At 37.5% G+C, this 24,448-nt stretch overlaps 1 protein-coding gene across 1 annotated transcript in view; it reads left to right on the top strand.

The window, feature by feature from the left end:
• Positions 1-604: 604 nt before the first annotated feature.
• LOC122073217 (phosphatidylinositol 4-kinase beta 1-like) overlaps positions 605-24,448 on the top strand; it is a 28,975-nt gene continuing 5,131 nt past the window's right edge. The window contains exons 1-10 of the mRNA XM_042637756.1: positions 605-2,436; positions 8,387-8,578; positions 8,738-8,786; positions 9,997-10,129; positions 10,261-10,687; positions 13,765-13,845; positions 13,973-14,095; positions 20,157-20,226; positions 23,019-23,116; positions 23,199-23,303. Of these exons, the coding sequence (XP_042493690.1) occupies positions 1,159-2,436; positions 8,387-8,578; positions 8,738-8,786; positions 9,997-10,129; positions 10,261-10,687; positions 13,765-13,845; positions 13,973-14,095; positions 20,157-20,226; positions 23,019-23,116; positions 23,199-23,303 (2,556 nt within the window). The 5' untranslated portion in view covers positions 605-1,158. The remainder of the gene's footprint in view (positions 2,437-8,386; positions 8,579-8,737; positions 8,787-9,996; positions 10,130-10,260; positions 10,688-13,764; positions 13,846-13,972; positions 14,096-20,156; positions 20,227-23,018; positions 23,117-23,198; positions 23,304-24,448) is intronic.

Consider the following 24,448-nt stretch of genomic DNA (forward strand, 5'->3'; position numbering starts at 1 on the left):
TCCAACTAAGGGCTACAACACATTATATCATCATAAACACAATCATAATGAGAAAAAACAATTAACTTTAGATTATTTGAGAATAGAGACAAACAACTGACCGAATAATAACATGAGCTGTGGGGTTGGGATTGTACATACTCCTTGCTTGAAGGCTAATAATTTCTCCCATCATGCGGTGGTTGTGGTGGTGGGAGGTTCAAGAGGCTTGAAGTTTGGATCCTAATTTTTAAATCTATTTGTTTTTGGAGTTATTTTGTTGTTCACAAAATTATTCCAAATTTACGTTTTTTTTTACTCAATTTATTCTAAAAAAAAAAAACACAAATTTCACATACGTATTCTATTCCCATTGTGATAATAAATTTACAAAAACACCAAAACACAATTTACGTATTCCATTCCAAATGTCTTCCAATTTACATATCTGTTATTTAATCGGACTGATTTTTTATCTTCCCCCAAATTTTGTTGGTAACAATTTCCCCCCAATATTGAAATCAACATATACTTAATTGTTACAAAATACGGTAATTCAGACTTTCGTCATTAAAAAGATCATACCCTTCCTATTGCTATTTAGTTGAGGTGCTTTTTAACAAATTTTAAAATCAACCTTCGCTTATGTCCCTGTGTGGCTCTTTGTCACATCTATGACGAGCGAAGAAGACGACGTCGACGGAGAAGGAATATAAGGAGGCTTTTTCTTTGCTCTCTTAGTAATTCGTTCATTAGAAATCTCAATAATCGCAAGCGAAGTATCCTTTCCATTTCCTAGATCCTCTCTATTCCATCCCGGATCGATCGGTTTGAATTTCGGTTGCTTCCATCCTCAATGTTGGTGGCTCTATTTGGTTTCTGAGAATTCGAAGGTTACAGTTCAATTCGAAGTTAGAGTTTCTGGCTAAGAATCAAGTTTTGCATAGAATCTTCAGATCGAATTACACCGGAAGTTGTTCATTATTGAGGTAAAGGAATTGAAGAAGACTTCAATTCTTTCTAAGCGTATGTTTTAGGGTTTCGAGGTGGAGGATTCTGGAATTACATTGCAGTTCGTAGGTCTGCATTCTGAGGAGGGGGAATCGGTTTAATTTCACGAAAACGAGGGTTTCTCATTCGATTGGGTGCCAAACTGCAGTGTATGATGGCAGATTAATAATGGTGCGGCTTCTGGGATTGAATCGTGGGCAATTGGATGACTCGCCTCGTGAGATTACACGTACCAATCCGACTAGTGAGAGTGGGGAGAATGGTTGGCTCATACGGTTCTTTGACTCGGCATTCTTCTGTGAGTGGATTGCAGTCAGTTACCTCTACAAGCATGATCACCCAGGCGTCCGGGATTACCTTTGTAACCGCATGTACACTCTTCCTTTGTCGGGCATTGAGAGCTATCTCTTCCAGATTTGCTACATGCTGCTTAATAAGCCAAGCCCATCATTGGATAAGTTCGTCATCGATATTTGTTCCAAGTCTCTACAGATTGCACTGAAGGTCCATTGGTTCTTAATGGCTGAACTTGAGGACTCGGATGAAAATGAGGGTATTAGTAGGATTCAGGAAAAATGTCAGATAGCAGCGACTCTGATGGGCGAGTGGCCCCCCCTCATACGTCCTCAGAACCCCTCAACAAGCCCTATAAGCAAAAACCAAGTTCTGAACAAGCTTCTCTCGTCAAAACAACGGTTGTTGTCGTTTACTTCATCACCTCCAACCCAACGATCTTTCTCTTTCTCGCCTTCATCAGCAAGCAACTCTTCGCAGGAAGAGGTTAGTAAACCCTCCCCTGACGAGAATAAACTCTTCAAGAAATTAATCCCTGGGCCAAAAGTCCGGGATGCCCTGCTTTTCAGGAAATCGGTGGACAAGGACGAAGAAGATTCAGAGAAGGATGGGTTCTTTCGGAGACTTCTAAGAGACAGTAAAGATGAGGATGAGGAGCTGATGTCGAGCTCTGAGGGGTTCTTTAAGAGGTTGTTTCGTGATAGCAAAAATGATTCGGAGAAAACAGGTTCCAAGTCTGAAGATGATGAAAAAGAAGGGTTCTTCCGAAAGTTTTTTAAGGAGAAGTTTGAGGACAAGAAAGATGGGAATGATAGAACTGGTGATGAAGATAAAGGGAATACAGCCGAAGAAGAAGAGCATTTGGAATTTTCTTTATTCCGCCGATTATTTCGTGTTCATCCCGAAGAAGCTAAAGCTGAAGATAAGGGGAATACTGCCGAAGAAGAAGAGCATTCTGAATTTTCACTGTTCCGCAGATTATTTCGTGTTCATCCGGAAGAAGCTAAAGTGGCAATAACCAACGGAAATGGTAATTCTGGTGATTCAATTGAAAGTAGTCCAGGAACAGAGAATTTTTTCCGGAAGCTCTTTTTGGACCGGGATCGTTCTGTGGAAGATTCAGAACTGTTTGGTTTGAAGAAACATAAAGAGGTCAGTGTGAAACAAAAACCATTGATTTTCTGCTGTTATATGAACACATTGATGATTATAAATGAGGCCATCAATTTTGTTGCTCTTGCTTTGTGCACTGCTCTCTTTCTCTGAGTTGCTTATCCACTTTTACCATGCATTGGAATGATTTAGATTTATATATCATGGCAAATACTAAGAATTCATGGTATGAAGAAATTATGTGATCTGTGCTGTTGCTACTTCTCGTGAGGAGTTACTATACAAGCAGTTGGGATTACTTCAGAAGTTGGAAATTTGGTTATCATACTTTCTAGGAAGCATGTTCTCTGTTCACGATTCAAGAAGTTATGGAGACTCTTGATTCTTCTGTTAAATTAAATTTTAACTCACACAAAATTGCTAAGCCCAAAACCCTGGAGTGGCAGGAGCCTTGTGCACTGAGTACGCCCTTTTTACAAAATCGTGAAGCCCACTCACCTCCCTGCATACAAAATGATAAGAAATGAAATTTACTTTGTGCATTCTATCTTTCTATTTGGGGTTGTGATGCAGACCAGCATCAGTAAGGTACTCCATAAAGTACCAAAGGAGGAGGAATGACTTAACTCAGTCCTATGGGGACTTAACTTAGTAAATCAGATCGAGGAGAGGAGTCTTTTCTCTCCAACATTCGGTTGCACATCTCCTTCTCTCTTCTCTTCCCCTCATATTCTCTTCTCACCTATTACCTTCTCTCCTCCCTTGAATCGATCCTTGCACCATTTCCAACTCGATGACGATCAACTATAGCATTATAAACATCATTATTCAAAGCTATCTGCCGTTGAACTTGTGCATGCACCTCTGTAATATGGCGCAAGAATTCATCAGCTTCAAAGCTGATTTGAGCTTGGGGTGGAAAAGGAACAACATTGATAAGCTTTCGAGGCTGAATTCCAAAAAAAGTATTTCAAATGGAATATGTCCAGTTCTCCTGTTCATTGAGCTATTATAAGCAAATTCTGCAATATGCTGATGGCTGGCCAAGTCTTCTCATGTCTCGAACTCAACAAATTTCCCAAAATCCTTTTTACCACCTATGTTTTTACACTGATTCATGGGTGAAAAAGGTTGAAAACTGCAACTTGGTATTAGTCTTCATCATAGGGGTTTCCAAAATAACTCACAAACTTGACATCACGATCCAAACAATAGTTTCTGGCAACCCATGTAGTCACACCACTTCTTTGAAGAGTATTTTAGTAATATGGTAGGCATAAATAAAATCTTGCGACAAGAAAGAAAAGGGGCCATCTTCAAGAAAAATTTAACTACCACCATAATAGAGTCATATCTTTCATGAGCAGGAGTTAGCCTGAGTACAAAATCCATGCTTAATTGCAACCAGGGTGCATGGGGAGCTAGTAAAGGTGAGTACAAACCTCTATTCTGTTTAGCTCCTTTAGCAAGCTGACATATATGACACTCACCTTTACTTTATTTAGTTCCTTTAGCAAGTGGGCATAGACGACACCTTTTTTATCACATGATTGACATCCTTTGGCATGTGCTGCCAATGGTAGTGATCAGTGACCTGAATAAGAGTCTTGTTCTTTGTCAAAGTGACCTCCTAAACCTCCCCCAGGGAACTCCAGAATAATATGGTGTCATAGGGATGAGTTAGGGATACATAACTGAGTCCCTAAGAACAGGTACCCATCGTGAATGGAGTATTTTGGGTGCTGTCTGCACTCTGCACTGCTAATTTTTATTATCTGCATATTCCCCTCTTATCTGATCAATACTAAGTACATGTACTGGAGAATGTGTTAAAGAGTTAACACTTGCAACTTAGTGCATCCACAACAATATCTTTTTGCTAGCCTTGTACGTCAACGCAAAAGCGAATTCTTGTAAGCAAGCCACCCACTTCGCATGTTGGTTGCTAACCAACTTTTGAGAGTGAACTACGAAGGTGCATAGGCGCCTCGTGATCAATATATATAATATGAACTCTTTACCGATAAGATAGCGTGTCCAATGGCGTAACAATTGAACTACGACATAGAGGTCTAGGTCATAAGTTGAGTAACGTCTCTTAGCATCATTAAGTTTTTCGCTATAGAAAGCAATATGCTGACTCCTCCCAGAACGATCTGTGAAGCATATGTAGCACCTTCAAACAGTTGCTCAAAGTATGGTAACCATAGGTCAGGGGCCTCTGTCATCTTCTTCTTGATAAGAATAAAAGCGTTGTTTGCCACCGCTGCCAATTCAAATTTGCCTTTGTTTTGCTTCAGGCATTTAGTGATAGGTGCCATGACTGAGCTGAAAATATGCGAATAACTTTAGAAAGATGCTAAGCCATGGAACTTTTGACCTCAGTAATGGTCTTTGGTGCTGGCTAGTTTAGGATGCTCTTGATTTTTTCAAGATCAGCTTCTACTGCTTTTGAAGAGACTATGAATCCAAGGAATATAACCTTGGGTGGCTTAAAGGAACACTTCTTGAGATTAATGTAGAGTTTTTCACTGTGTAGTAATCTCAAGACTTGCCTTAAGTGATCAATATAGTTGTCTGGAGACCATCGTAACTCATGCTCTGTAGGGCTAAGATGGTAAGCCTGTAGATTTGGCAATGCTGAACTAGGTACCAAGTTGATAGTGTGTTGTATGTCACACGTGTGGCAATTCATCTGGCAGGTCTTCAGGCACTTAATCTAAAAATTCGGAGATTAGGTCCTTATTGGCTTGAAAAGCTTAATCTCTGCTTGAGGGGTCACTTCCCTAGTATCAAGGGCCAAAATAAACCCCGAATCCTGACTAGACTTAATAAACTCCTTTTGTGTGATGGTTAACACCTTCTTTCCAGTATCAACATCCTTCTGATTAGTTCTCAATGGCTTACGCTTGACTTCTTCAGCTGGGACATTCATAGGGTGAAATAGAGTACACTTCCCTTTGAATTGGAACACACACTGATTCTTCATACCTCCCACCATCACATCATTGTTATATAACGATGGCCGTCCAAGTAATACATATATCAGCTTCATAGGCACAGCATAACACCGCACTTCTTCCTCATAATGATGGATTTCATGGCATTGAACACCTTTGATTTACCTCCAATGTACTGCCGTTTAAGAAGAAAGACTTATAAGCCTGTGGGTGTTTTTCAATTTGTAAATTTGCCTTCTCTACAAAAGCTTTTGAAGAAACATTGACACAGCTGCCACCATTTAAAATCACTTAAACTGGTTTATTTTCTGAGCACTTATGAGTGTAGAAGATGCAATGACGTTGCCAATCCTCTCCCTTGGTTTCGGCCACTAGGATGCAGCTGACCACATGAACAGCATAGGCTTCCTCATTCACATCATCATCATTAGCAGCACCAGCATTCTCATCATCAGCAAGTGGATGGGGAAAAAAGTCATCATTAACAGCGTCTTCCTCCTCATTAGCAGCTGCATTATCTTTCTGTCGAAGTGGACAGATTTTTGCAACATGTCCATGTTCCTGACAATGATAACACTGTGTTTTGCTAGTACTGGTCATAGGTGCAGTCCCTTTACTATCGAAACGTGTAGGAGCTGTGGCACATGTAGGACCTGGTTTGTGATTCTAGTTCGGTTCTCCCCATCTTGAAACCAATATCTACTCACAGAGGATGTCAGTAGTTCTTCTGCATGCATAGCCTTCTCAAAGTGATCTTGAAGACTATGAACACCTGTGACTGCAATTGCTTTATTGACATTAGGCTTCAGTCCCAATCTAAACCGGGATAGTAGTTGCATATCATCTTTCTCAATGCTGGTACAAGAAGAAAGGGAGTCAAACTTGTTCATATATTCTGCTACTGAAGAAGTTCCTTGACAAATAGAATGAAATTGATCTGGCAGTCAATCTCTAAAGGTCTGTGGTAAGTATTTATCCTTCAGCTCTTCTTTCATTTCTTTCCACATAGTGGGTGCTCTGCCACAAGGTCCACGATTCTCTGGCTTCCTCTCATAAGTTCTCCACCATTCACATGCTGCACCAAAAAGTTTTGTTCAATTTCATCTTGTTTCAGATTGTTTGAACCAATTAAAATAATCATCTAAGGCTGCCAACTAGTCATAGAATACCTGTGGGTCATGCTTCCCACTATACTCCTTCAGTTCTAGTTTGACCTTCTATGTATCATCAAAGTGTTTTTGGAGTGTACCACCATTAAAGTATGCATGCATGTGATCTTCAAAATATGCTTGGGTTTTGTGAACCCTCTGTGGTCCTCTGTCCATGAACCATTGTGTATGATTATTAGCCGTAGGCTGAGTTGGATGTTTCGTCTCACCTTCAGGAGGTGCAAAACTACCTTGGATAGGAGTAATAATTCTATTCTCTACTGCAGTCCTGGTCAGCAATGCGTCTTGTTTGGTGGTCAATTGTTGTAACATCTCAACTATCTTATTTTAAGGATCATGAAGTTGTCTGGAGTCCTTGCATTGTTCTCTGCCATAAGCTCTGACACCACTTATTGTGGTTCTGATATATGCAAGTCAGTGCAAACAGAACATGGCCATAAAACAAGAAAATTTCCTGAATTGAGGAGAAAAGTCACCAAGCAAAATCCAGAATTCAGATGGATAATCCTGGTTGAGTGTTTCTCTTAATGCTTAGAACAGTTGTGTTGAGAATATTAACCAGATCCAAGTGCTGGAGACAAGTCCTTATGGAACTAGGAAAACTCAAAATCAGCCAAGCAACAAGTTGTTTGAATGATCAGATTTCAGGCTCAATACACCTAACAGTTAGTCAATCTATGCTATTGATTATAGACTTAATAGTCAATCTATGCTATGATTATAGATTTAATAGATGAGCAAATCTGAGTTCTTGCATAGCCTCCAAAATAGCAATTATCGAATCCACTGGGAATAGGATTACTAACTTTAAGAGTTTTCGGAAATCAAAATGTAAATCAGACCCTGGTTTCCTTGATTTTCCTGCAAACCTGATGTAATGAGGATCGCTCTATTGCAGGAACATAAAACTGAATCTTAACTACAGGGTAGAACAGAAAAAGTTTTGATATTGTTCAAGAAGAGATGAAAGAGATTAGAGGGCAGAACCTGGGCTTCCTACCGCAAGGAGTTGATTGGATTCACCACCAATCGAGGCCTTGATGCACCACAAGGAAGAGGACTGAATCACCACAGAGCCAGCAACATAACAGTCTTGAAAACAGAAAATGTGGGCAAAAGAAGAGCCCCCTTTCTTTATTTATAACAGCAATAAACAAGAATTTGAAATGGACTAAGGAACCCCCTTGCTGTGCCCTTCTTAGTCCTTACAAGCTGTCCCATTTCCTTTTAAAAGTCTAAAATAATGTGGACCCAACTTAAAACTCTAAAGAAAATAAAAGAAAAATAACAACTTAAACTGGACTACTGGACCACTGGTTCAATTGGAATTTAAAGTACTCAAAAGAAAACAAAGCAACTTAAATTAAAACAAAGTGGACCCAGGCCACGTTAAGCGGGTTTAAAATGGAACTGGGCTGCCTTGTTCTTCTTGGACTTCCTATGCTAGTAAGACTTTATTTCTGCATCACAGAGAAGATATATATTAGAGGCCCTAAGATCTCATAGTTAGATTATTTTGGTCTATTACTACACCAAAGCATGCTACATTCTTTACTTCCAATCACATCAGTGGTTCTTTTATATTCATTATTCCTTATACAATTCTTTGATGGCATTCTTCTTTAGATTAACTTATTGCATTGTGCCATTTTAAATGTGATAATGTTGCAATTGTAACTAGTGGCATTTAAAAATGATGCTTGCCTCTTTTGCTTATTCTGATGTCACCAAAAGAAGAGGAAGAAGAGAAAAGGGGGTCGATGGTATAGATAGATACCTTAAAAAAGGATCTTAAAGCATCTTTTGAATGAAAATCATTACATTCCTGTAATGTTCGTTAATGTGCTTATAATTTGGCAGAAGCGTCCAGGCTCACCAAGGCAGCGTAACGAAAAATTGCATACAAGGCCTCCACTTCCCAATAATATGACGGCCCAGATTCGCAAAGGGACATATCATGTTTCACTGGAATTTGTTCAATCACTGTGTGAGACTTCGTATGGCTTGGTCGATATATTTCCAATTGAAGATCGTAAAAGTGCCCTCCATGAGGTTGGATATACTTTTTGTTGCATTGTTGGTCTTTTTATGCGATTCAGTTTCTCTTTCTTTATATTTGGATTTTTCTTTTGCCCGGGTGAGTGGGTTGGGATGTACTTGTTTGGTTATCTATTTGTCATCTTACTGGTATTTTCAATCTTGTATTTCTAGTCACTTGCAGAAATCAATTCACTCCTAGCCGATGCTCAAAATAGCGGAGGTATTTCCCTTTGATCTTGACTTCTTGTAACACATTGCATGTATTTGATTTGTAATTGAGTTGTTTCTCACATTTAATCAAAAAATTTGAAAATGCAAATACAAAATTTCTGATCGAAGAATGATCTATATGAAATTGGACAGAAGATGCACCATGAACTAGGGAAGCCTATTGCCTTGGTTTCATGTAGTGAATTTATGTTGCTAATATCCTTTTTCTGATAATTGATGAAACTTATTATCAAGAAAAAGAAATTACAAAACTTTAGGGAGGCAATTTACTGTTCGAGTAATTATTATTTACTGCTTAGACACAATTTAAAAGGTAGATACCCTCTTTGTTTTTCTACACATGCAAGAGAAATGAAGAAGTGGCTTCAACCAAGTACCTTGCGATGCTGTAACTAAATTCATTATTCTTGTTATAATGGAGGAAGAAAGTGTTGAAGAGGTATATCATCTGTAGATTAATTTCTTGAAAAGTTGGATAATGTGAGGTTGACATTAGAGGCTTGGAGAACCTATTACAGGCTTCTATGATACATGAAGTGGAATTTTCCTGGAGGAGGTGGTCAGGGCTGAGTTTTGGGAGGAAAAAAGGAACACATGGATTGTGGATGAGTTTGGTATATCAACTGCAACTTTCCTTGTCCTTAATATGGAGCTTCAGGTGAGGAATTTTTTTAAGTCTATGGGTGTGATACATGGACGGGCAGGACAGCCCCTACCTGTTATTTTTAGTAGCTAGTTGATATATTAAGAGGTAGGGTGGGGCTAGATGAAATGTGAAACAAGATGCACCCTTGAGTCTTGACATCACTAGAGTATACTGGTGTTACCTTTGATTTTATACTCCATGTCATGAGCAAATGGAAGCTTCCTGGACAATTGGGAAAAATTCTAAAGTGATGTTGGGGCTTAGGTTTAGTCCAACGAAGAGTATGATAATTCATAATTGGTATTGGGGATAGGGGAGGAGGTTTCTTTTTCTTATTTTTGTGGTCCATTCCAGGGTTCTAAGCATTAAGTGTTACCATTACTTGTCTTATCACTAATTGTCTTGAGTTACTATGTGCACAATGCTATTACTATGCCTTCACGCTAAAGTTATTTAATTTTTTTGCAAGTGGTGTCTGTAGTACCAAGTTACCTAAGGATACAAACTATAGATGCTCCCTTTCATCTAAATGTTTTTTGACATGTAATTGTAGGAGTATGCTTTCCAATGGGAAAGGGGATGTATCGAGTGGTTAACATACCTGAAGATGAAGCTGTTCTTTTGAATTCTAGGGAGAAGGCACCTTATCTGATATGTGTGGAGGTTGTGAAGGGTGATAGTCCAAGGTATTTATGAATTTTGTAACCTAATTGAAGATAGGGTTCACATGCTAGTTCTTTTGTGGATTTTGTGTGCCAGAATAGGCATTATTGGTGAATGAGACAATTGACTTGTTATCTTTCCCTTTTCTGTTCAGTCATACAAAGGAGACATCCACTGCTCAAAAGCTTTCTAGAGGAGGGATTCCATTAGCAAATGGAGATGCACAATTGCCAAAGCCTCCTCCATGGGCATACCCTTTATGGAGTGCACAAGATATGTATCATAAGGGTACTGATAGGCTGTCAAGATCTACTTCTCAAGCTATTGACCAGGCAATGGCTCATTTGTGGGAGGCCAAAGTAAAATTTGTTGATTTGAGTCTTTCTGTAGAGAAGGAATTGGTTAAGCAGTCGAGGGATGCTAAAGTACCAGAATCAGAGCATGATAATGATTTGGAATGGGTAAGAGTTGTGTTGACAGCTGATCCTGGGGTTAGCATGGATGACATAGAGGACCAAGAGCCACCTCGTCGGAAAGACCACCGCCGTGTTCCAAGCACAATTGCCATAGAGGAAGTAAAGGTGGGCCTGTAAGTGGAGCTATAGTAGTTGTATATTAAATATGATAATTTCCAAAGATTTTATCATCTTATCCATCACAAGTAAACTATATTTTGATAGTTGTATGGAGTTTGTCCAATTGACTGTGTGAGATCCTTTGGTTTGTATTAGTCCACAAGCCACTTGGTTATTTGCCCTGGGCTGTGTATACCTATAGAAGGCCAATTTTTCTTTTAACTTGAATGAGAAGGCTGCTTCTGGGTTTTTCTATCTATTTACTGTTTATTTTACATAACCTGATTGAAAATATGATCTTTTGTATCACTACTGGACTGATAATGTATTTGATCTCAATTTAGCGAAGTTTTTTTTTTTTTTGCAATCATGCTTCTGTATGCTTTTCTTTATTTTCATTTGTAAAGAAGTATCAGCAAAGATTCAACTCTACAAAGCCTTGTCTTAATGGTTTAGGCTTTGGTACTGGAATCTTGTTCCTCCTCGCTTTATATAGAGCCATAGCTTCTGTTAAATCACAAGTCATCCAATATTAGTTTCCTGTTTTCCATTTAGTGCCTTTGATTTTTTTTTTTCTTTTGATAGTAGCGCTTTTGACATGCTTCTTGCTTATTGTTCGTGTCCACAACTAGGTGAGCACATGAGTGGGCCTTTGGCCCTTGTCTTGTTAAGGGTAAAGCCTGGAATTGCTTACTTTTTTAAGGGACAATTTCCTAAATCTACCAGATTAAAACAATAATTGCAAAAGTAAACCCTACTTGTTTTGTAATTTATTCTCCTATCAAGTAGTTCTAGGCAATTTTCCCTTCTCTCAAAGGGTCTGAAAAATAGGCTCAAGCTTGACCCTGAGGATTTCTCTGCATTGTCAGGCTGGCATCTCCCAGGACTTGCCCTTACATTACAGTCGTTGGAGTTTAACCCCACAAAGTTGTAGTTTCATTCCATGAAGCTTCTTTTTATTTATTTGTTTCTTTGGTGTTGAAGTAACTAGTCATGCAAAGGATGTATGATGCAATTGCATTAGACATTAATCCCGTATAGAGGCCTATGTGCAAACTTGGGAGGGTCACAAGGTAATGGTGGCAGTTCTATGGGCTGAAATTGACTTTTGGGTAGTTATAACTTGTATTATAGGTTGGCCCTTTTTCTTGGATTCCATTGTATGGGCCTAATTTATAAGCCCACAAAGTGGGGTAAACTCATGGTTTGAAGTATCGGTGCATATCGTACAATATCCGTTGGCATCGATACGATACCCACCGATACAAACATGTATTTTGAAATTTTTCTATGTATATCTTATGGTACGCTCCGATACTCATTCATACATATCGATACTCTCGATACGTAGAATTCAGCCCCAAACAATTGAATTACATGCGAACTGATACTCATCGATACTGTAGATATGTATCTACAACCCATTTCACTTTCAAAACAAAGCTTGTTCTTCTCGCTGGCAATACTTAAGTTTCCAAATTTGAAGCACAACTGCACTTTTACCCAACAGATTTCACAATCTTGATTTACCATTCTTTTATATCCTCCTTTTCATAAATTATGGCATCCTCATGTTGATCATCTCCTCCATTTTGCACCTGCAGAGTCCTTGCAGCTAGATAAGTGTCTTCCGTTTGTTTTGTCCTTTCCATTTAATTCTTAATTTCTATAAAAATCATCACAACTGGTGGCATCATTTCCATTTAGTGTTGTCCTTGCGACAAGCCAAGTATGTTGATCCTTCCACAAAATTGAATGTTGTATGTCATAATTGCTCAAGTTACTGCTATCCCTTTTGCAGTGTTGTAGTATTTTTTATAAGAAGCTGGAAGGCAAGATCAAACAATCAAGTTTTTTTTCTTTTTTTACTTCTTTTTTTGCTATGTTTGAGTAGATTTAGGTAAAACAAACTAAAACATTGCATCAAACATAAATTATTGCATCAATTTGTTCATAGATTTTAAAATTTCTTAAAAAGCCAACAATAGACCATTACTACATATAAGAAACCTCATCCTTTTGAACAATTTCCATTGAATACACTTGTCTCTCAGTATGAGGTTCCTATTTTATGCATGATACATTTTTTTTTTTTTTTTTTTTTATTTATGCAAAAGTCTAAAATGCGTTTCTTGTCCATTTATGTGAGTATCTTTAACATATCTTAGCGTATCTTCAATACGATACTATACCCTCCTTAAACTTTAGTACACGGGATTAGTATTGGTTGAGATTTAGATACTTAATAGTTAAAAGTTTTATTTTCAATCTATTTACTTTATTCGGTGTGTTAGTGTGATAAGGAGTCATTTTGTAAGTTAATTTAGGAATGTGGTCATTATATATGTAATGCACCCCTGTCAATCGGCGATTATTTGAGTAAAGAATATGAGTTTTTAAGAGTTTTGGAGCTGTTGAGATTGACATATGGGATTGGTATCCCATATCTGATTTCTACTCTTTTCTCTTATCCTCTCCTCGCCTCTCCTCCCTTCTTCTTCTCCATTGATTACAAAGTAAGTTTTTGAAAATATTCTCTATTATTCATTTGTTTGCTATTCTGAATTTCTGTTTCAAGTTCTAGTTATAGGTCTGGTTTCAAAATTTGATCTTTCCAATCGAACTTTGAAATTCTATTGCAACTGAACTACTTCAAATATTAGATTTCGAACCTGTTTTCTGTTTCAGATAATTTAACGGAATAGCTACTTAAATCCTTTAACTGAATTCTGTTTTAGATCCCATAATCTGTCCATCAATTCTCCAGCTTTCTAGCTTTCCTATTTCTAGTAGGTCTGTGTCATAACTTTTAAATCTATCCGTCAGATTTATATCTTCTTTGGCATACATGTTATGCTGGCTGATTAGAGCAATCCACCAGAATTTTATGCATATCAAATTTGTTTTGGTTGAGTTATTCAATTTTTTCTTATTCTGGTTCGTATTGCATTAATGTGTTGGTTATTTTTCTAGTTGATTTCGTTCATTACTTCTATTTTTCTGGTTATGTTGCTATGTGGTATTTGATGCCAATGATTAAAACCATGAATGTGGAGGTTAAATTCCTGTTTGTTTTCCTGTAGGCTGCAGCAGCAAAGGGGGAGGCACCCCTTGGGCTTCCTTTAAAAGGTTCAGGTCAAGATTCTTCCGATGCACAACCAAAAGTGAGTCCTAGCTTAAAGGATTTATATTTGTGCTTCAACAAATATGAACAAACAGATAGAATGTTCTATGTGAAGAACACCATTGTTAATGTTCTATTTGAAGAACTTCAATGTTCATCCTGAACAGGTTACTGATGGTGGTATTCCCAAGGCAACTGATGCCTTGTCTGGTGAACTTTGGGAAGTAAAGAAGGACAGGATACGCAAAGCTTCAGTATATGGAAAATTACCTGGTTGGGACTTGCAGTCTGTAAGTATTTTATGGGTTATTCTTTTATTGTTTAATTGGCTCTTTACTTTTTATTTTATGTCATTTAAATAATTTGCCTTGTAAGAAGTTTGTTATAGCTCTGTTAAAGTTCTAGTTATAGTCCTGTGCTTGAGGAGACAGACAGAAGCTCAACTGACAGGGTGGAGAAACCTGGTTGAATCACAAGCCTTCCAAACAAAGGTACACATGAGAGACTCCAACTTCGAAATAGTAGACTGAGGGAGCCCAAAATTGGCAGACCAGTAAATATGAGAAGCCTAAAGGACAAATTTTATCAACTCTAGACGTCCGGCATAGGAGAGAAGCTACCCTTTCCACAGCTGAAGCCTTTGCGGAGGCGATCTAAAATGGGGTAACAATGGTGGACCGTTAACCTGGACGGGTTGAGTGGAAGTTGGCCCTATGAGAGCTTTGTCATCTGTCTAAAGCAGGATAACTCATCCTCACTGATCCCCAGAAAGGAACAAGAAGGATTTAGAGTGATTAATGTGGAGGCTTGACAAGCTTTGAAAGAGGTACAAATAGGAGTGGACCAAGGAGGAATCAGATTTAGAGAATATCATGGGATCGTTGACAAAGGTGAAATGGGAAATTTTATGAGATTTGCATTGGGACATAGGGTAGATGAGGAGCTGGTTCATGCTAGATTGGATGCTTCTAGAAATAACTTCAAGGGCAAGAGTGAAGATGTAAGGGGAGAGAGAATTCCACTCCGAGAAAAAAAGAGGGGAAAGAGAAAAGCCCTGGAGGATGCCGATAGACGAGGAAAAGAAGCTGGCGGGGCTACCATTGACCAAAACTGAAAAGCAGGGTGAGGGGATGCACTGGAAGATCCATTTGATGAAGATTTGGGGGAGGACATCTTGTGCATGACATTGTTAATGAAGTTCCAGGAAAAAGAATCAAAAGCTCTGAATGTCTATTTTCATAAGAGAAGAAAGGGGGAGGAGGTGGGATTTTCTGTCAAAACCTTTGACAAGTTCAGAACAAAGAAGGATGTTGTCAGTGATGGATCTGTCGGGAATGAAAGCCTATTGCTTGGCACTAATAAGAGAGTCAACCTCCAGCTTGAGACGGTTTGCAGGGATCTTGGCAATGAACTTGTACAAAAGGTTGCAAAGGGCAATGGGCCGGAAGTCAGACAATGAGGAAGCACCTTCTTTCTTCAGAATGAAGCAAATTAATACCTTTAATTTGGCGGGGGTTATAAAAGAGTAAGGTTTGGTTAATACCCTTAATTTGGCTGTGGTTATGAAAGAAAATTCAAAGGGCTAAGATGAGGTTTGGTTTCATAATATCTCAAGAGGAGGAGAAGAAACTCATATTAAAACCGTCCAGACCCCGAGGTCTATTTGCTTTGTGAGAGAGGACAGCAGAGAGGATCACACTTTAAGATTTTAATTTCAGTGAAATGTTTGAGGATCATAGAGGGGCTCCTACTAATACCTGACCATCACTAGGTGATGCAGTCACACATCAATAATAGTGGCTGTTTGTTTTGATGTTTTATGGTTAATGATCCTTTTTTTTTTATTTTTATGTTTTTAGTTGTAAGGGACTCAATTGTTATGGCCCCAAATTTAGTCCAAGGGGTGTAGTTCAATTTAGTTTTTTGATTTAAGTCTTTCCTATTAGCATTAAGAGTTTGAAAGTCAAATTAGCTGTTTGGTCCTAGTTTCATTAGGATTTTCGAGTTGCAATATTCCTAATCATTTTATGAGTTCACTTACGTTCTTTTCAGTCTATAATTAGTCAAACTAGTAGTAGTTTGAGTTGTATTAGGATTATGTAAGTTTTAGTTTTGATGCAGTTGCACCAGCTTGGTTGGATTGATATGACCCAGTTTGTAAACCTAGGCCAAGGAGTAATGTAAGATCGAATCACAAGTGATCCAATCCCAAGTAGGATCTTTAGTAAATTCAATAAAAATCAGATTTAGGGACAGATAGTATGAATACAACAGAAATAAGAGAATGAAGGGAAGAATGGGGGTAGGGGAATGGCTGGGTCGAGCTTCTCACTCTTCCCTAGGGCATCTCACCCATGAGCATCTCATCCAAATTGTCTCTCACAACACTGCATCTCACAGTTTTCCAGCACAAAACTCTTATTTATTTATTTATTTTCATTTAATCGAATTCTTGTTCAATGTAGCCCCTTACAAACTTATATAAAAGACTCAAAACTGAGTCAAACACTAAAAAGGAAAAGGCCTAACCCAATCCTTAACTAATTGGGAAACCTAAATTGACTAGGAAACTGAAATAACAAAGAATATAGACTCAAAACAAGACTCTAACTAAACTAATGAATTAAATCTCTTCTTCCTACTTTCTACCCATATTTTAGGCCCATTAAAGTGGCTCATTACTGGGAAAATCTATGGGATCAAAGGCCCAACACATACATAACCCAACCCAAGGGTTATTTTCAATAAAATAAGCCCATTAAATGACTTATCTGCATCAATTCACCCTCTCTTAGAAAAAATTCGTCCTCGAATTTTATAGTGTGAGTGTGATTATAGCATGATGCACGTCCCTCATCAAGCAGTAGAAAAATTCAGGTAGCTCTTTGATAATAAGGATGTAGTCTATAATGTGAGGAGTTCGATCTTCAAGATACTTTAATGGGATGACGAACTCCACATGCTCAGCTTCAACAACCTCAAATGTATCCATGGGATTATCCACATGTACGCCTTCAACCACTGTGTTCTTGACCTCCACAATTTCAATCTCAAGCTCCTTAGGATCTTCCTCTTGGCAGTTCACAGTCATCACAAATGTTGAAGCACCATTCTCCTTGGGTTCGATCTCCTTGTCCACAATTGCACTATGTTGCTTTCTATTTCATCCACATTAATCTCTCTAATAGGAACGTTAATGACTTTCTCTCCCTCGGTAGTAAGAGTGGCTGGATTTTCACCAACACTAACCTCAACTTCTGACTCTGGTTCACTGGTTGGAGGTGTCTTCTCTTGTTGCTCCTTTGCAATATATTGTGCAATAGGGGACGATAATTCCTCATGCTCTTGTCAACTGTGGGTAGCTTTAGGAAATTTGGTTAAGGGAAGTACATTCTTCGTTCATGCCTAGATAGGTACATACCTGCCAACTCATACTCCATCTCCTCCCAAGTTCTAGGCTCACGTTCTTGAGCTTTAAGTCGCCTTTCATGGACTCTCCATTTGATTCGAGCACAATCACTCATTTGGGAGCAAGCATATTGAAGTCGGTGTGCCTCTGTCAGGTTGTAGGAATCAAAGTAGATGTTCAATTCTTTTACCAATCAAGGAACATGTATGAAATAACTTTTCTCTGAAAATTGCATGGCTCCATCTTTGGTCTGACTAGGCTCTGATATCAATTAATGTAAGATCGAATATCAAGTGATCCAATCCCAAGTATGATCTTTAGTAAATTCAATAAAAATCAGATTAGGGACAGATAATATGAACAAAACAGAAATAAGAGAATAAAGGGAAGAATGGGGGTAGGGGAATGGCTGGGTCGAGCATCTCACTCTTCCCTAGGGCATCTCACACAAGCTCTCTTACAGCACTGCATCTCACAGTTTTTTAGTACAAAGCTTTTTTTTTTTCATTCAATCAAATTCGTGTTCAATGTTGTAGACTTGTAGCCCATACAAACTTATATAGAAGACTCAAAACTGACTCAAACACTAAAAAGGTAAGGCCTAACTCAATCCTAAACTAATTGGGAAACATAAATTGACTAGGAAACTAAAGTAACAAAGAATATAGACTCAAAATAGGACTCTAACTAAACTAATGAATTAAATCTCACCGTCCTATTTTCTACCCATATTTTAGGCCCATTAAAGTGGCCCATTACAAGGAAAACCAATGGGATCAAAGGCCTAACACATACATAACCCAACCCAAGGCTTATTCCAATAAAATAAGCCCATTAAATGATTTATCTGCATCAAGGAGAACCAGGCCTATCCTTGGTTTTTTGTCCGATAGGGGGTAGTTATGTTATTTCATTTTCATTTTAGGGGTAGTTTTGTAAACAGACATTTTTTTTATATGGAGTTATAGCTGTTGATGGGTATGGGGTTGAGTTCGGCTCAAATCTGTTTCAGATGTAGAGTATGAATAGGAGTCTAGTCAGTTAGGCTTTGAGTTATATATGTGCCTTTTTTTTTGGTTTAAATGAAAGAGTTATCTATGTGCATGTAACCATAGTTGTCAAGACGATTAGGTGGCCCAAGGCGTTGGAGGGGCACTTAAGCAACAAGGTGCATAGGCGTGTAGGCGACCCAAGGCAGTGGAGGGGCACCTAGTCGACAGGATGCTTAGGCACATAGCTGTGTATTATATGAATATATGTAATTTCCAATGCTACCATCAAAATTGCTGAGCTGCCATAACCTTACGTCCCTACCATCAATAACACCACAGGTCCATTCTGTTTCACTACTACCTACTTTTTATTGCTGACATCCCAGTGCAGCCAAGGTTCAAGTTTCACCTTGGTGAAACCGAATATTTTGCGAACTACCGAGTTTCAGTCACAACTCTGCACATTTCGGTGGTCAAATTTCCATATTTTGGACTGAAACTTCATGGAGACCCCATTTAAGCATACCTAAATACAATGGAACCTTTAGAATGTTAAAAAACACATTCAAAATGTTAGCGTGGTTTCGTACCGTAGGTTGGCAGCGTACTGCATACCTTGACTGTATATGTCTCAAATATAGCCTATGCTACACATAATTAAGTACTATAAGATACAAAAATAAATGAAAACAACTAAAATGTGCAATTGCAATATAAAAATGGAGAAAAATCATCTAATATTATTAAATGTCAAAATGTTACAACTTACAACTATAAGTACACCATACATGTACGAGTGTATTAAATCCAATTTTGTGAAGTTGTAGATCGGCCTATGATATCTAACATATAAATATTGAAGGCTAACCACTACATATTTACACAATTTTTTGCAAAAATTAACTTTCGGGAAAAAGGCAAAATATGAATCTTCAAGAAATCTATCTCAAATGCATCAAATCTTCAATGTAGATAAGTTATAGAAGCCTCCAACACGTTCCACCAATATTCGCAAGTGGAATGGGCCAAAAAACTCAAAACCGAGGGGTGGGAGTCAATTCGCAGGTTTCAGTTGAAAATTGGGTCGAAATAGCTACCCATTTCAACCAAGATTTGGTATTTAAATCAAATGAATGTACCATTTCAGGGTATGAAATCAAAATGCTAAAATGGTATGAAATTTTGACCGAAACTTGAAATTGCATGCGGTTTTGTTTCGACCAATGGTCAAAACCGAAATATCCGTGAGATTTCGGTTATTTTGACTGATATCTAGAACCATGAGTGCAGCAGAAGGGGAGTACTTGTTGATGCCACACCACTGTTACTGTGTTACTGTAGCATCCATTATTATTGTCATCAGTCATTGCTAGAATTCCAAACCACATGTATGTTTACCACATCTTTTGCGAAACCATTGATACTGCATATTAGATTGCTTCTCATTAAAATATATATATATATATATATTAGATTGCTAAGATCATCTCACTATCACCATGAAATCCAGGAAGAGATATCCAAGCTCCTTGACATTGGGAAGAATGATCAGTTTTCCAAGCTATTTTCAGCTTCCCCTGGACAAAAGACAGGGAACAACCCAACTCCCCCTTCCTTCGTTTTCCTTTTCTGAAGTGTAGAATGTATTTCGACTGTAAAATTTACATAGATATAATATTTTGCAGTGGACCAATCAGTGGTATGTACTTATGTTGCATTTATAGCCATAGAGTGTGGAGCATTATTAGTTACCTATCTATTGGTTAATTTTCATTTAAAACCCTTTCATTTTTCATATTCTTGGCCCCAGTTATTTTATTTCCATTATCATACACTTCGGTAAATTTCTTACTTATTATGAATTCGGCAATTTATTCTGATTGTAGTTCTATTTAATTTAATATATGCAGTTTCTATCTCATCAGTGAGTTAATTTTTTTTTTCCTGTAGGTTATTGTGAAAAGTGGTGATGATTGTAGGCAAGAGCATCTTGCTGTGCAATTAGTTTCTCACTTCTATGGTACGTGTCCAGTTGCATGTAAAGTGGTTATGTATTTGTTTTAATACTCTGTTTACATTATGGTGCATAAATTGTGTCTTTGACTCTGTATTTCTGGAATAAATTTAGTTCTTGTTAAATTATTGCCTATCTAAAAGAACAACATAAAAGGTAGCTATTCCTCTGCTTTTCCTGCTGCTATGTGCTTGCATGAAGGTTACAATGAATCATACGAATGAATGCTTATGCTCAAGGCCATATACCATTTGTTTATATTCATTTTGTATGGAGTTGTGTTATATGATATGAATTACTGATTCTGTTATTCTGTAAACTTCCACTTCACAGGATGCTGATTTGAAGTGGATCTATGATACCATATGCCTGAAGATGGCCATGTACCAGTATCATACATGATATATATAGATACTGGCAAAGATAGGGCACATATGTCAGATATATGGTCCAACTGGGTCTAATTCACAAATTTTTTTGAGGTTGAACTGTTGTTGCTTCAATTTGATCAATAAATCATATGATGCTATGATGAAACTGTCGAGATAGGCAGATAGCTTAGGACTTAGATCACCTATGTATATTTGAGTTATATGTGTATAACTTGTTAAATATTACGACATCCGTTGATTGACTAAAGTTTTAGGGACAGAGTTCAGATACTGATGTAAAGCGTCTATTAATTTTTTTTTCCTTGGAGATAATCTTCTTGCCTTCTTGGTGTTCTTGACGGGACTCTTAAGTTGGTTGTTTGCTACTTTGCTTAGTCTGTTGCTTTGTTAGTGCCTAGTCTTTGAGTATTTTATATGCTTTACATAATTTTGTCGCTTTCTGTTCTATTTATAAAATTATAAATATAACTTGTATATAGCATATACATTTTGAGCTTCATAGTTAATTATCATATTGTGCGAAGTTTGTTTGCCAGTGGCTTTTTCAGCCTGTGACATTATTTTTATGCTAAAATCTTGGGTCTGTGACACTGGGGCTCCAATAATTTGCCTTTTGTCTTGATTAAGGGAGATCCATACTTTCCATTAGATGGATCTTATAGGTCTAACTTTATCTACAAAAAAAATCAGTCTGGTCATGTACTCATGTGATTCAGAGTCACTATTTTTACTATTTTTTAGTTTTTACTTATTTATCAAAGAGTCATGAAAAAGTTTAATGAAGCTTGAACAATAAACAGTAGGTCAATCTGTGGATTATCATCTTATCATATTGAAATTTTATTCTTCAATCTTTGCGAGAGAATATAAATGGGGTATACTGATCTTGAGGATTTGATAATCTGAGAAATCTCTTGATGTATGGGCTGGATTGTTGGGCGGTTCAGAAGAGCTATATAGAGATAAGTTGTGTAGCATAGATGAGGATGTTGAGATGGATGTTTGGCAATATAAGGAAGGATAAAGTAAGTAATGACCGTATTAGAGCTGATTTGAAGATGGCCTCAATTCATGGTAAGCTTTCTGAAAGTCGTTTGAGGTGGCATGGCCATGTTTAACAGAGGCCTTGGGATGCACCAGTAAGTAGGAGTGATCTGATTCAGATTGAATGAGCTAAAAGAGCTAGGGGCAAGGCCTAAAATGAACATAGGAGAGGTAGTGAGGAAAGCCATGCATAGTCTAGGTCTTGCCCCTAGTATGACCTCGAACAGAGCTGAATAGAGGGCTAGGATCCCATTTAGGGGGGTTCTACTGAGTTATTGTTGCTGTATTACTTTCTTTTTACTATTCTTATTTTGCCTTTGCACGGATCCATATAGCTGGCCCCATTTAGTTGGGATAAGGCTGAGTTGTTGGTGTAACTTGTTTTGTAAATCTTATATTATAGATTCCCTCATTTGACTGGCTTAGAAGATCAGGAGTATTATATGTATTTCAGCCTCCCTTGGTTGATTAGAACTGATGTTGAGTCTTCTATGAGAGTCTAAAGTATTATGTTTTTATAAGTCATTTGATAGCATTGTTACTTCCAAGAGTTTTTGATGTTGATAGGAGTGAGGACTTTTTTATTCCCCTTTTAATATAAAGGAAAAGTCAATTTCATTGTAATGGAATTGGATTGAATTTTTTGAATGAGTAAGATTGGTTTTAGTTGGATTAGATATCTCTTTATCTTTTTTCAGTTGTCTTACTCTTCTCATTCCAATATCTTTTTCTTATTGGTATTGTTTGTAGACCCATGTAAATCTCCTTTGTGAACTGCTTTTACCGTCCACAATGTTTGTAGACCCATGTAAATCTCCTTTGTGAACTGCTTTTACCATCCTCGTGGACTGTTATTTAAATAATATTATTTAGCTTATTTTTCACTCATGAACTTTGATAATTTCTCATTGCATTACATATTCTTTTACATATGTTATTTCAAATATTCAAAATCAGATTATTTCTAAAGCGTGGCCAATTTCTGGTAGAACCTACCATCGTAGTACCTCGATGACAGTCTAGATCTCCTTTTATGGCTGAAAGCATCCTACTAAGACATGCTTACATTGCTCTTGTTTTACTCATTGAACTTTTGCTCATAATTCCTGGCTTTGGGATGAGGAGATCCTGTAATGGGAAGGTTTTTTTTTTTGGGTACTTTGCATTGTTGAATAAAGCTTTGTTATCTATTAAAAAAGCTGATAATGGAGCAGCATCAAAATACTGCAGTTAGAAAATCATTAGTTGGTCTTGTATCAGCGTCAAAATACTACAGTTAGAAAATCTTTCACTGGTCTTATTCTACAAACTCCTTTATTATATTTTTTAGTTGATAATGTTTATTTTTTTTCCTGGTGTCAGATATATTCCAAGAAGCTGGTCTCCCACTCTGGTTGCGCCCTTATGAAATCTTAGTTACTTCTTCTTACACTGCTTTAATTGAAACAATTCCAGATACGGTAATTTGTACTTTTTAAACTCTCTATAGGGTTCTGATGGAATTTTTAACTTCAATATTGATAACTTCATACTGTTTTGTAGGCCTCACTTCATTCGATCAAAAGTAGGTTTCCTACCATCTCAAGCTTACGTGACTTTTTTGTGGCCAAATATCAGGAAAATTCTCGAAGTTTTAAGCTTGCCCAGGTGATTGTCAATACACAGTAGCAGATTCGAGCTTCCTTCCATACTATAGTGAATTATTGGTTCATGCTTTCAGCCCTAATGCATTGTAACAAGTTTTTAATCTTACTAATTTATTATTCTGTGATGAAATGCCTGGTCTTTTTGGTGTTGGTTAATGTAGATTCTCCTTATAGCAGCCTTAATTCTACAGATTGAACTAATTATTAAGAAGCAGACTTGGTTTCTTACTGTAAATTATCTTTTGTAACAATCTTTATATTTCAACAAATTTTAATCTTAGTTGTAACTTGTAAATTTGTTTCCTGTTGTCATTTTGGTTTGCTCCTGGCGATGAAACTACTCGGCATCTCAGTAATTTTGAAGTGAGCGAAGTTTGTTTTGTCTATAAATAACATGTACCCACTAATGTCTTCAGGTTGAAAGCAGTATGTATCAGATTTAAGGTTCAAATGCTTAAAAATGATTAGATATTGTTGTATGCAGTAATATTTTGGCCCAAGTCATAACTATGTTATGTAATATGACCGTCTGACAGTTCAGCCTAATTACCTAAAAGATTGCTGTAAAATATCTGGGCTGAACTTTCTCAGTGAGTTTACTATTTAGGCCTGCAAGAATTGAAGTTTTGCCAACCAAAATAAATTTACAATTGAGGTTTCGAGTCTTTCGACCGTGTTGCCTATACCATTAAAAGAGGGCTAGAACTCCATGAAGGACCAGCTTCTTTCTTCCATCTATGCCACATTTTGGCTACAAAAGGTTATAGTCGTGCTCTTGGAAATCATTGTTCTTCTCTGTACCCACAAAGTCACTAGTTCCGTTATGTTTTGACAAACAACGGAAGGGACAATATTCTGTCCAAGAGCAGAGGATGTGCTAGCACCTCATGCCCTCTGTCTCTCTCCTCCCTACATGAAATGACCTCTTTTCCCAGAGGAGAGAGACAGAAAGCAGGAGGTGCACTAGTGTTGATGAGAAAGAGAAGAGGCTTAGGTGACCCAAGGTGTTGGAAGGGGCCTGGACGCAAGGCGCCTAGGTGACGCTTTGACAACTATGGTAACTTGTGTGTGTCTTCACCATTTTTCCTTGTTCTTTTATTCTTTATTCCTTCTTTGTTTCTTTTTTTTTTTTTTTTTTTTTTTTTT

Source organism: Macadamia integrifolia, chromosome 3 (assembly GCF_013358625.1).
Source record: "Macadamia integrifolia cultivar HAES 741 chromosome 3, SCU_Mint_v3, whole genome shotgun sequence".
In the NCBI taxonomy this organism is placed as follows: Eukaryota; Viridiplantae; Streptophyta; class Magnoliopsida; order Proteales; family Proteaceae; genus Macadamia; species Macadamia integrifolia.